Genomic DNA, 13,453 nt, shown 5'->3' on the forward strand with positions numbered 1-13,453 from the left:
GCCATGCTCTGCTGTTCCTCGAGCCGGTCACCCCAGCTTCTGGCCTCGGTTTCCCCACCTCTGCGAGGGAACACGTGAGATGATAAATATGGCCAGAGGAGCTAAGTCACAGCTGTGGCTTTGGGATGTCATGTGGCCTTGGTACATTGCCTGTGTTTTATCACCTATACCCTTCAGTTCACAAGGCTGTTGAGGGTCTGAGCCTAGAAACAGGCCATCACATTAGTTGTGCAGCCTGGGAATTCTGCCCTTGTCCCCCAAGTGAGTTGCAGACAGAGAGTAAGTCCAGGCATCTCAGCTCCTCCCTAGAGAAACCTGCATTTCCCACTAATGGATCAGACCACGTGTTCCGGCTGGGGAGAGCCACAGCTTCCTGGTGGGTTGGAGCTGGCCGTACCTCATGTCCCCTCCCCCTCCGCCCTTTCCTCTGCTCCTGCCACCCTCGGCAAGGCGTTCACCATCAGCCATCGGCTGCCATCTGTCGGGTTGGACCAGGACCTTGTGAGATGTTCCCTGGTTAGGTGAGGAGAGAGCTGCTCTCTTTTTCTAGATGAAGACACTGAGGGTCAGACAGGTTGAGCCTGTGCCCAGGGAAACATGGAGGCAGAGCCTGGGGAGGTCCAGCCCCCTGCCTCTGTTGCCCAGCTCCAATAGCACCCACCTGCCTGCAGGTCTGCCTGAATCGACACCTGCCCGGCGTGTGACTTTTTTTTTTAAAGATTGATTTATTTATTTGAAAATCAGAGTTACAGAGAGAGGGAAGGAGAAGAGACAGAGAGATCGTCCATCATCTGGTTCACTCTCCAAATGGCCACAATGGCTGGAACTGAACCAATCCAAAAGCCAGGAGCCAGGAACTTCTTCTGGGTCTCCCATGTGGGTTCAGGGGCCCAGGCACTTGGGCCATCTTCCGCTGCAGGCCGTTAACAGGGAGCTGGATCAGAAGTGGAGCAGCCAGGACTCAAAGTGGTGCCCACAGAGGATGCTGGCATCCCAGGCAGCAGCTTAATCCGCTGAGCCACAGCGCTGGCGCCTGGCTTGTGACGTTTGTTCCCTGCTCTGGGTTCAGGGCTGCAGGTCCTGAGGCTCTGGCTGATTCTTGGCCCCGTGGGAATTTCACAGACCATTGCCTCGCGGAGGCGGAAGTTGGCTCAGGTTCAGGGTCCCGTGCTGCGCTGCTTCGGCCTCACCTCCACCTGCAAGATCTCTGGGTATCTGTCCTCTGCTCATGGGCGTCAGTGCCTCTCAGGTCCGAGAGCTGCTGCGTGAGGCCGCACAGGCACTTCGGGGCCATCCAGGTCAGAGGTTGCAAATGTCCTGGACTCAAGCCAACCCTTGAGGCGCTTAACAGACAAGCGCAAATTCTACCCCTCTGCAGACATCATGTCTAGGCCATAAACCTTGGGGGAAGTAGAAAATCACATAGGATCCACACCTGCAACCGTCATCAGGCAACTGTTGTAATGTTTATGGCCTCACGTATTCCTTCTTAGGGGTAGGGGAACTGCTGTTTAAGGCTGGGAAATTTCCACGTAGAAATCGAGATTAGTGGCCTCGCTGGGCAACAGACCTGGTGGCTGGGAGCCTGCTGTCTGCTCTCTTTGTCCATAGCTGGTGTTGAGAAGCTGTGTTACAGCTGGCCTGTTGTCCCTAGTTAAGGGCCCCGGCTGTTCCTCTGGGCCTTCAAGCTTGTAACCCCAAATCGCCAGCCTTCGCCTGTTAGGGAGGAGGAAGCTGATGCTGAGAGGGCCTGTGGCTCGCTGCCAGCAGAGCTGGGACTTGAGCCCAGGCCTCTCATTCCATTTTTCCCTCTGCGGTGCAGCTCTCTGGGTTGGGTTAGGGCTGTTCCTTGCCTGACCTGGTTGTCCTGGTCCTGAGCACCCCCACCCCTTCATGCCCCAGCTGCTCCTGTACCACCCAGTGGGTGTCTGGCTCTGCAGAGGCTCCACACAGCTGCACCCCCGCAGCCAAGCACTGCACCCATATCCTCTTCTAGACCTGCAGAGCCAGCCTCTACCCAGCTTTTCTAGGTGACCTGGGCTCGGTGTCTGGGCCAAGGAGGCCTGCGTTGCATGTGTGTCTTGCTATCTGTCCAGGAGCTGTATGCAGCCGGGGAGAACCGCCTGGGAACAGACGAGTCCAAGTTCAATGCCGTTCTGTGTTCCCGGAGCCGGGCCCACCTGGTGGCAGGTAAGGCAAGACCGCCCAGGGGCAGTTAGATGAGGGTCCTAGCAAAGCCTGCAGGAAAGCGTGACTGCTCCTCTCTCCCTGGGGCGTTCGCTTCCGCAGAAGCGCCCCCTGGTGGTGACTGCAAAGATGCAGACCCAGGGTTTGCTGAGGTCTGCAAGCCGCCAGCTGTGGAGGAAGCAGAGAAGATGGGAGACAGAGCCTGCCCTTGGGAGTGTCGCATACGAAGCGATCCCAGCGGTAGTACTGGGTGACCTTCACTTACTTGTCCACCCAACACATAAATGGAGCTTGTGCCCATGCCAGCCCCCCCGGTAGAGCAAGTGTAGGGGAGCAGGAGTGCACAGAGCTCCACGGAGCCCCTGTCCTGTCTTGTTTGGAGAGACAGACGCGAGCAAATGCTAAGTGAAATCATAGCAGGAGGTCAGTTCTGTAGGGAAAGATGATAAAGCTGACACCAGGGACGGGAACGTGGGCGGGGGCAGCCCTCACCCAGGCGCTGCCGTCTGACTGAGAAGCCTGAAGGAGATGCAGGTGCAGAGGCCCTGGAGGGGGTCCGTGTGGCTGGAGCGGCCCGAGTGAGCGAGCAGGAAGTGAGGGCAGAGGCGGTGGAAGGCCCCGCCCACAGTCGCGTGGAGTCTGCGCACTGAGTCCCAGGGCTGTGACCGGCTGGCGGGTGACAAATGGAGTGAGGGGGTCCATGCCACAGCGGGGACAGCAGTCAGGAGGCCGCGTGGGCTGGGGCGATGGGGGTGGGGTAGGAAAGGTCAGGCTCTGGCCCTGCTCGCTGTAGGCGTGCTGTGTGGCGGATACAGAGGAGCAAGGTTGACCCCGGAGTGTCTGGCTAAGCCAGTGGGAGACGGGAGAGGGTTGAGCGTGGACAGAGAGGCTGTGGACAGAGCAGGCCGTAGGAGGGAGAGTGACCCCAGGTAGGCCTCTGGATTTGTGAGGCTGGGCCTCCGTGTGGCAGGTGTGAGAGGTGGGAGGTATCGGAGGTTTTGGGAGGGACTGAGGAGAGAGCAAGACTTTGAGGACTGGGCCCACCCCAGGTACCACAGGAGACCAAGAAGGAGCAGGGGCAGGTGCAAGGACCCCCAGAAAGGGGAGTGTTGGGAGCTGGCTGCATTGGAAAAGTCGCTGTGAGCCAGAGGGAGCTAGCTGAGAGTGATGAGCACCCCCAGTGCCTGGAGGGGCTCTGGCCAGAGCTGCTCGGTGGGTGACAAGGGTGACAGCCCGAACACCTGCTGTCCTGTGGTGCGGGGGCTGTGGTTGTTTTACAGAGAAACCGGCAGACACCGCGGTGGTTGGAGCAGTCAGGTCACACAGCTGTGTGTGGTCAAGCTCAGATCTGAACCCAGCTGTCTGGCCCAGAGCATGCTTCTTTTTTAAACATTTAAAAAAGCTTTACTTAGTTTTATTTGTTTGGAAGCAGAGTGACAGAAAGAGAGAGAGTGACAGAAAGAGAGAAGTACCAGACTTCCACCTGCTTGTTCACTCCCTGGATTCCTGTACCAGCTGGGCTTGGGCCAGGCTGAAACCAGGAGTCCAGAACTCCATCGGGGTCTTTCATGCGGGTGTCAGGGGCCCAAGCACTCGAGCCATCATCTGCTGCTTTCCCACGTGCGCAAACAGGGAGCTGGAACAGAAGCAGAGCCAGGACTTAAACCCAGATATCCAGTATGGGATGTGGCACCTTAACCACTGTGCCCAATCCTGTCCCTAAGTGGTGTTGTAGAATGTATTTTATTGACAGAAATATATACACACACACAGAGGCAGAGAGCGCGCCCCTGTGTGCTGGTTCACTTTCCAAATGTCTCGGGGCCAGGGAGTGGATCTGGGTCTCCCATGTAGGAAGCCGGACTCGAACCCAGGCACTCCGAGAGGCGCTGTGAGCATCCCAGCCAGTGCCTGCCCCGGGGCACACCTTTTAGCCCCCTCGCTGTGCTGTCAGCATTATTTGAACAAGACTGGGATGAAAGTAGTGCATTAAACCCATGGTGTCGCCCACGTGACTTAGCAGAGAAGCGTTGCTGACTTGAAGGAAATAGGGATGAGATGGCTACAAATGCAGTGGAAGTCACGAGGCTGCTATGCACGTGACCCGCGTCAGGGCTGGGGAAGGAGAGATTGGACCCAGAGTCCGCGCCCGTCAGGAGGCCCACCTGCACAGCAGGGGACTTAGCCGATCTGCCGGGGTGGAGCTGACCCGAAATAGCAGAGATGTGGGTGCACTGCCAGTGCTGGGGATTTGAGAAGGGAGGGGTGCTGCTGGGGTTGGGGTGGGAACAGGGGACCCTGTGAGGGCGATGATGGTGTGATGTGGGTGAGCCAAGTGAACAAGCACGCGGCCACCATGAGAACTGCAGGCGTGCTTGGTGGGGCCGTCCGGGGCTCCCGGAGAGGCCTCTGTGGGCAGCCAGGACCAGATACCATGGACGAGGTGGCTTCAGTGGCACGGCCTCCTCCCTCACAGCTGGGGGAGCCGAGGTGATGCCAAGGCGCCGGCAGGACGGCAGGACCGCTGCCTGCTGGGGCCTCTCTTCCTGGCTGCACACAGCTGCCCCCTGCTGCGTCCCCTCCTGCTCTGCCCCCTGGTTCCTCCGTGTGTCTCCTCCCCTTAGCCTGGCCGCCCTGCAGGCCCTGTCTTAACCGAATCACTGCTCCTGAGACCTTGTCTGCAGATCCGGTTGCGTCTCGGGCACTGGGGGTCGGAGCGTCTGTGCGCGCCGCGGCTGCGTCCCTGACCTGTCCTCCCATCTTCCCGCTAGTTTTCAACGAGTACCAGAGGATGACAGGCCGGGACATCGAGAAGAGTATCTGCCGGGAGATGTCTGGGGACCTGGAGCAGGGCATGCTGGCTGTGGGTAGGCGTCTTGTCTGTCTTCCGGGTGGGGGCCGGAGGCTCCCGCAGGGTCTCGGGACCTTGCTAAGTCCAGCGTCCAAGTGGCGGGGACTGCTCCGTGGGGCGCTGTGGCGCGGGATCCCCGGCTGTCCCGGGTAGGCTGCCTTGTTTGTCTCCAGCGCCGCTCTGGGGAAGGCAGCCGCAGCGTGGGCACCAGCGGGAGCCCATCCAGCCACTCTGTGGAGGAAGATGACTCACGTCCTGCCAAGTTCCCTCTAAAAATAACACCCCTGCAGGCAGTCGGGAGATATTTGTGATGGAAACACGGGGAAGATTTTTCCTTGCAGCCGCAAAGCAGGCTGGGCTCCCGGGACAAGGGTGTCTCCCCGCCACGGTTCCGAGGCCCCTGCATGCAGCCCCTCTGGGTCCCCTGCGGGCCTGGTGACGCTGTGCTCCTCTCTTGCAGTGAAGTGTCTCAAGAACACCCCGGCCTTCTTCGCTGAAAGACTCAACAGGGCCATGAGGGTACGTAAGGCCCGGGGTCACGCACTAAAGATGGAGGGCAAGGGGCAGAGCCAAAGCCACACCTGTGTGGGCCCCAGGGCCGGCGCTGCTCACGCTCTCTGGCCAACTCTCTCCAGGGAGCAGGGACCAAGGACCGGACCCTGATCCGCATCATGGTGTCCCGCAGTGAGATCGACCTCCTGGACATCAGGGCCGAGTACAAGCGGATGTACGGCAAGTCGCTGTACCACGACATCTCGGTATGGGTCCTCTTCCTCCCGGGGCCCTGGCCCTCCCCCTCTCCCCGCCACCCCGCTCCTCCGGGAAGGCCCACACGCTGGGCCTCTGTGCCACACGGCTTGCTCTCAGATGGTCTGAGGGTGGGTGGGATGGGCCCTGACCCTGCTGCCGGCCCCACGTGCATCTGCCAGCATCCAGGACACTGCTGCCCAGAAACTGGCTGGGGGCACCTTCCCAGGGGAGCAGAGACGACTCAGGACCTGACCTTGAGAGACCCCTCTCTGACCTGGGCTGGCCCTCATTCATCACTTGTCCCGCAGTTTTACTGCAGTTCAGAGCAAGGGCCCTGGGGTCGGTGTGACCTCAGGCAGTTTCCCTAAACCTCCTTGAACTCCATCCAGCTCCACTGTCTTTTTTTTTTTTTTCTTTTTTTAAAGATGTATTTATTTATTTATTTGAAAGTCAGAGTTACACAGAGAGAGGAGAGGCAGAGAGAGAGAGAGAGAGAGAGGTCTTCCCCAGATGGCTGCAATAGCCAGAGCTGTGCCAATCCAAAGCCAGGAGCTTCTTCCAGGACTCCCACACGGGTGCAGGGACCCAAGGACTTGGGCCATCTTCTGCTTTCCCAGGCCATAGCAGAGAGCTGGATTAGAAGTGAAGCAGCTGGAACTTCAGGCCAGGGCGTAAACCTGTTACGCCACAGCGCCAGGCTCCACCGTCTTTAAGACGAGGAGAAAAATGGGTCGTCCCTTACGAGGGTCGTGACCACTGGATGAGGCCCCTGTGTGCCAGGGCCAGGCTGGGTGGCCTGACAATGAAGTCCTGGCTCACCAGCACGGGGGCCTGATTTCAGACGCGCCAACGCTTGATGATGTTGACCACGTCAAGGAGAGAAGTGAAGAAGCCACAGGCCTTGTCCTCAAAGAGCTCAGTGTGGAAGGAAATGGTTAGAAGTTCGCTGAGCCTGGCCTGCCGCCCCCTTTCCCCTCCATCACACGCAGTGGGGGCAGGGAGGCCTGAGTGATGTCACCACCCTGCATTGACGGGACAGCCTCGCTGCAGCACAGCATAAACGTACTGGGAAGGGAACAGCGTTGGGTAGCCCTTGGCAGTATCTTTTAGGTTTTTTTGTTTGAAAGGCAGCATTACAGAAGCCAGGTTGTGGGGTGACACACAGAGATCTTCCATCCATTGGTTCAATTCCCAGATGGCTGCAATGGCTGGGCTGGGCAGGGCTGGAGCCAGGAGCCCAGGAGCCTATCTGGGTCTCCCATGTGGGTGCAGGGGCCCGAGCACTTGGGCCATCTTCTGCTGCTTTCCCAGGCCATTAAGAGGGAGCTGAATTGGAAGTGCAGCAGCCGGAACACAAACAGGTGCCCCATTATGGGATGCTGGTGCCTCAGGCCTCTTAGGTTGATTGTTGGATTCTCCTGTGGTTCTTTATTTGGCTTTGATTCCTGGGGGCTGGGGAGGCTGGGCTGTACTGTCTGTGGCCCACAGGACTAGCGGGTGGGACGTGTGCGTGGAAGGGCCTGCCTCTCCATGGGAGAAGAGTCAGGAGCCAGCAGGCCCAGTGGCCGTGCCTCCCTTAGCTGACGTCTTCCTTGTTTCTCTGACCAGGGAGACACTTCAGGGGATTACCGGAAGATTCTGCTGAAGATCTGTGGCGGCAATGACTGAGCGGTATCCCGGGGCTCACGGCTGCCCACCTGCCAGCCACAGCGAGGACAGGAAAAGGCCGCAAGAATGTCTCTTTCTAATGAATCCACCCAGCAGCCCCCAGGCGCGCCGTCCACAGAGCCCGAGCCGGGCACCCTGCTGAAGGGCCCGGCTCGGTCCACACTCTCAGGATGCCTCTCCCTCCCCACGTGGCCCCGCAGCCTCTCGCTGCTGGAGTAGATGTGTTCTTTGCTGACTCATGTAGTCATCTCCCGTGCTTGTGCCTGAGCCCCCGTGGCTTTTAGCGGCGAAAGATTCCGTTTCTGTCTGTCTGTCTGTCGTCACACACTCACACAGGTCTGTTTGCTGGGGGCACGTTTCTGGTGGTGGTGGTGGGGGGTGTCCTTTCCTCACAGAGGCGGAAAAGGGAGGACCAGTGAGGGTGATCTTTGTGTCTGGTGAGAATGTGTCATGAGCTTTGTTATTGCCAAACTCACTCCTTTTTAGAAAAAAAAAAGACCAGAAAGTCTTCTGTTGCATTTTCTATGTAACCACGAGGACAAAGCCAGTTCCCTGCCAGTGACGAGACTTCTTGTACTTTGGAATGTGCCTTAAACCTGAATGTCTCTAGCCAAAAACTCTTTTTCCAAATTAAAGTTAGCCAGTTCTGGGACGTTCTGTAAACGTCTCCCTGGTGCCAGCTTGTTTTCCTTTGCTTCACGGCTTCAGGGCTTCCAGCCTCATTAACCAGTGAGAATTCACATAACTTTAGGGAGCAAAGTTTACAGTAAGTGGCTACAAGGACACGGAAGGGAGGCTCCCCAAATGCATGCTGGGACCCGGGTCAGGTGCAGTGATGTCCCCTGGGGGCAGAAGGTGGTCTTTCACCCAGACCAGGAGAAGGGGCTGGGTGGAGAGGGTGTGTGTGACTCCTAGGGTGGAGTTTGCAGCTGGGGGCCCTAGAGGAGGGTGGAGACGCCCCAGAGGCGAGCGCCCAGTGCCTCCCCCAAGGTCGCCTCCGGTCTGAAGGCCCTGGCTCTGGTCCCCATGGTCGGGAGAGTGCAGCAGGGACAGAGTTTCTAGGGATCCCTGAGTGACAGGCAAATGCACAGCTTTTGCCCTGCACATCAGGGGTCTCTACTCACACACACCCTCTTGGCTCTTCTGCGTTGCAAGGTTTAGAAAGGAGAGAATCTGCCCAGGGTCCCGGGAGTGGCTTGTCTGTAGGGCAGGCATCTGCTGGGGGGGCGCTGTCTGACTCCTCGGGGCCCCTAAGGGCGAGAAGAGGGATGGACCCTGAGGGGCTGGAGCAGCTGGGAGCTGGGCACCAGACCTGTGCGGGCACTCGGGTGGAGGGCAGGTCCTGGTCGCCACGTCCGCCTCTGGGTGTCCGTGCCGAGAGCTTCCTGGGCTAGAACAGTCCTGCCCGAGGCCCCTCCCTGCTGATCTCCCGAGAAGGCCCTCCCCTAGGCAGGCCCTCACCTGGGTGCCTGATGGGACCTACCTGATGGAATGGACTGCTGGCCGTTGTCCAGCGTGCCATGAACCCAGGCTGACCGTGGTGGCCTGAGCGTGACAGGGCCTAGATGCTCTGACGTCACCGATTGTTCCGCCATGTTACTTTGCCATGTTGTCTGCACCAGTTCCCTCAACCCAGCGCCCAGCAGGCTTTATCAAGCCTGTAGGTAGATGCATTTACTTCGGTTTGCAAAAAGTTCTTTGCAGGGGCTGGCATTATGGCATAACAGGTTAAACCGCCCCCTGCAACGCCAGCATCCCATATGGGCATGGGTTCAAGTCCCGCCTGCTCCATTTCTGATTCAGCTCCCTGCTAATGCACTTGGGAAAGCAGCAGAAGATGGCCCAAGTGCTTGGGCCTCCATCATGCATATGGGAGACCCAGATGAAGCTCCTGGCTCCTGGCTTCAGCCTGGCCCAGCCCTGGCCTTTGCGGCTATTGGGGGAGTGAACCAAGGGATGGAAGATGTCTCTCTCTCTCTAACTCTGCCTTTCAAATAAATAAAATACTTTTTTTTATTTAAAAAAGAGTTCTTTGTAGAAACTTGAATATTTTGCCAACATTGAGAGATTTCATATTTAAAAAAAATCTGGAATTCTGGCTTCTCTGAAAAAAATAAATAGAAACTATGGCAACGCTAGGCATGCATCCCCACATGGCTGGAGCCGAGCCGCAGCCGCTGTTCAGGCTTGTACTCTCTGGTCGCCGCAGTCCCTGCCACTCCCTGTCGGGTTCCACCAGCCCCGGGCAGGTCGTGGAGACCTTCGCTCTGCGTCCTTGGGATCGCCTGTGTTCACCCCAGTCCTGGTTGCCCCTGACTTCCTGTCTCTCTGGCTGCCCTCTTGGTACACCCAGGGGTTCCAGCCCATGGGGAGCACAGGCAGGAGGACCCTGGGAACAACTCGTAGAGCTCTCGCTAGGCGCCAAGGTCACTGAGGGGCTGGGCTCAGCGCTGTTCACTACACGCAGGACAGGATAGGTGGGGAGGAAAGCAGGCAACCTTACAGGTCGTCTTTCTGGCCCGTGTAAGTGACCTCGGGTAGCAGCAGGGGCCTTGGCCCCTAGTGTGATCGCTACTTCTGAAATGGTAACTAGAGGATGGAATTCCAGCTGAATCCGGCCCTGAATGGATTTTTAGCAGCTGTTGGGGCATTAACGGGGAGCCCCATGTTAGAGGCAGGGCTGGAACTAGGGTGCAGGGCAGACAGGCATTCGTGGTCAGGTGCTAAGTTTAGGAAAAGAACTTTGAGGTGTTCACCTAGCGTGTGGGTAGGAGTGCTGGTTCTCGAAGCCAAGTGTGTGCATCAGAGGCCCGTGCCCTGGGCTCCAGCTTCAGATTCTGTGCAGGTGTGGGCCCGGAGACAGCATCTGTAACCCGCTGTAATCCGAAGCCTACCTGAACACTTGCAGCGGTTCCTGCAGACAGCAGGTGTGCTTGGAATCGGTCAGGTGGTGGGAGCTGGGATGAGGCGCTCCCCACTTAAGGCAGGGGTCTACAGGCTGAACCTCAGCGGGTGCCCATGGTCAGAAAGCTGCAGGCCACACCACGTCCATCCTCGGTTGACCTTGGCAGGGAGTTACCACCCTAGCCTAGGACTTGGTCCCTGATGTCTGCTGCCCCGTTTGACGTGTAGCGGAGACCAAATACCTTTTCCCAGGCAGACACTGGCTTACACTTTCATCCCATCAGACCCGGGAACTCTGTTTCCCTAAGGGATAAGGGAAACTTACTCTATACAGTGTCCCCTCTGCCAGGGACTCGGACCCACAGCGCCTGTCTCTTGGGAGGCTGCCCACTGGCCTAAGCACGGATGGTCATCGACCCCGCGGCTGGTTTCTCAGCTTCAGGAGCTACTGTAGTCCTGAGAGCCATGCAACCCTGCCCTGATCTGAGCCTAGCCGCTGACCGGCTGTGGGACCGTGGACACGCTACCTTCCCTCGCTGGCTTTTGTAAAATGAAGGGTGGACTAATTCACAATGTGGTCAGCAAAAACAGTAGAATAGGGAATCCCAAAAGTCTGTCCCTCGGACAGTTAGCAAGAACTGTCAGAATTACCTTCACTGGAACCCTGGAAACTAACGGGAAGTTTACATTAGCCAGCTGAATGCTTTTATATATATATATATATATAAAATTAAAGATTTATTTATTTGAGAAGTAGAGTTACAGAGAGAGGTCTTCCATCTGCTGGTTCACTCTCCAAATGGCCGCAACGGTCGGAGCTGAGCTGATCCGAAGCCAGGAGCCAGGAGCTTCTTCCTGGTCTCCCACGTGGGTGCAGGGGCCCAAGGACTGCTTTCCCAGGCTATAGCAGAGAGCTGGATTAGAAGAGGAGCAACCAGGATCTAGAATTGGCGCCCACGTGGGTTGCCAGTGCTGCAGGCAGGGGCTTAGCCTACTATGCCACAGTGCCAGCTCCAAATTGAATGTTTTTAAAAAGCCCTGAATTCAGTGAGAAAGCTGCATTGCACTGTAGCTTATCCTGGCCCCTGCTACTCTCCAGCTTGGTGGCAGTGTTGAAAAACACATCCCACATTTCTAGTACTCCTAGTACTGCAGGGACCGAAATGGACTTTAAAGAATTAGGGTTTTTAAATTCTCATCTGCCTGGTTGCTCTCTGAAAGACTATTCAAATGACTTGATTTTATTTGGCCTAATTTGGGACTGTCCCAGGTGAAGGTGACAACACAGAGGGACATTTCAAGGCCAATACATCAGCTGCCCGTGCCTGGGGAAGGGACACCAGTTGGGGCAAACAGGAAACAACCTGAAAACCCTGTGGCCGAAAGGCTGGGGAGGGAGACGCAGTGGGGAGTAAGGGCTTTGCAGAGTTGCTGTAGGATCCTGGGAGCTGGAAGGCCACAGGCGTGCCCAGGGCTGGGCGTGTGCTTAGGCAAGACTTGAGCAGACCCCTGCCCTCCCCCTCCTGTGGCTGACCTTCAGGCTGTGTGTATGTAGGAAGCAGAGGCTAAGGTAGAGTCAGAGACCACCTGGCTGAGGGTTGCAAGCTGTGTCTCCACCCTGCCCACCCGGCACATCTTCAAAGGCTGGGAGGGTTTATGTTCCAAGGGTTGAATTTGTTCCATTACTCGCTGGCTGACCACTAACTAACCACACAGACTTTAGCAGCCGCGTCTGACAGAGACCACAAACTTTACAATGGCCGTTCAGAAAATCTCTAAACTACAACAAAGAAATGAGCAGCAACAACACACTCCGAGAAGGGGGAGAATCTGAGTTCCAGTTACCACGTTACAGTGTTGGAAATGTTCAGGCTTCAATAAAACACATGGAGCTTGCAAAGGAACAAAGTAGGGGAGAAAGAAATCCATTAATAGAAACCAGGGAAGGCCAGACAGTGGCTTTAACAGACTGTAAATCATTTGTCTTAAAATAAATAAATAAATAAAAGCTCAAAGAGCTAAAGGAAAACATCAACAAAGAGAACTACAGGAGGAGCCGGCACTGTGGTGTGGTGGGTTAAGACACCGCCTTCTATGCCAGCTTGCCAAATGGGCGCCGGATCAAGTCAGCTGCTCTACTTCTGATCCAGCTCCCTGCTAATGCGCCTGGGAAAGCAACAGAAGATGGCCCAAGTGCGTGGGTCCTGCATCCATGTGGAAGACCCATATGGAGCTCCTGGCTTCTGGCTTTGGCCTGGCCCAGCCCCAGCTCTTGTGTCCATTTGGGGGTGAACCAGTGGATAGAAGATCTCTCTCTGTAACTCTGTCTTTCAAATAAATAAAAATAAATCTTGAAAAAAAAATACAGGAAGCCAGAAGAGAGATGTCACATTAAGTAGAGAATATCGGTAAGGAGATAGAAGTTAAAACAACACAGAAACTCTGGGACTGAAAAATACATCAGAAAACCGGAAAAAAAATACAACAAATAAAAAAATCATTAGCAGGGTTAAATAGATTCTTGTGGCGGCAGAAGGAATCAGCAGAATTCAAGGTGGGTCAGTTGAGGTTACCCAGGTTGAAGAGCAGGAAGGAAAAAAGTGAAGAGAAAGGAACAGATGGGGCCGGCGCTGTCATACGGGCACTGGTTCGAGTCCCAGCTGCTCCACTTCCAATCCAGCTCTCTGCTGTGGCCTGGGAAAGCAGTAGATGGCCCAAGTCCTTGGGCCCCTGCACCCACTTGGGAGACCTTGAGGAAGCCCCTGGCTCCTGGCTTCGGATCGGTGCAGCTCTGGCCGTTGTGGCCATCTGGGGAGTGAACCAGCAGATGGAAGACCTTTCTCTCTCTGCCTCTCCTTCTCTCTCTGTGTAACTCTGACTTTCAAATAAATAAATCTTCAAAAAAGAGAAAGGAACAGGGAGGGCCCACGGTTCCTGTGAGACAGCGTCAAGGGCAGCAGCATACACATGGGAGTCACAGGGGAGGAAGGAGAAAGCAGGTGCACCTGGCGAAACAAGGCTGGGCACCTGGCGACGTGATGAAAGGCAGGAGAAGCTCAAAAGATCCGCCCCCCACCCCCCACCCCGCGGGAG

At 56.6% G+C, this 13,453-nt stretch overlaps 1 protein-coding gene and 1 long non-coding RNA gene across 4 annotated transcripts in view; one reads left to right on the forward strand and one right to left on the reverse strand.

Annotated features, from left to right (window-relative positions):
* ANXA11 (annexin A11) overlaps positions 1-8,123 on the forward strand; it is a 45,407-nt gene extending 37,284 nt beyond the window's left edge. For 2 of the 3 annotated variants that reach the window (XM_089313388.1, XM_070057011.2), the window contains exons 11-15: positions 2,097-2,190; positions 4,959-5,054; positions 5,499-5,557; positions 5,674-5,796; positions 7,397-8,123. In XM_089313388.1, the coding sequence (XP_089169514.1) occupies positions 2,097-2,190; positions 4,959-5,054; positions 5,499-5,557; positions 5,674-5,796; positions 7,397-7,456 (432 nt within the window). In that variant the 3' untranslated portion in view covers positions 7,457-8,123. 3 annotated transcript variants of the gene reach the window in all.
* LOC138845393 (uncharacterized) lies at positions 3,569-5,266 on the reverse strand. The gene is made up of 2 exons (XR_011382460.2): positions 4,861-5,266; positions 3,569-3,823 (listed from the first exon to the last, which is right to left on the reverse strand). It is a non-coding gene; the product is annotated as an uncharacterized LOC138845393 (long non-coding RNA).
* Positions 8,124-13,453: the final 5,330 nt, after the last annotated feature.

Source organism: Oryctolagus cuniculus, chromosome 15, assembly GCF_051225735.1.
Source record: "Oryctolagus cuniculus isolate XC-2025 breed Fujian yellow rabbit chromosome 15, ASM5122573v1, whole genome shotgun sequence".
NCBI classification, from domain to species: Eukaryota; Metazoa; Chordata; class Mammalia; order Lagomorpha; family Leporidae; genus Oryctolagus; species Oryctolagus cuniculus.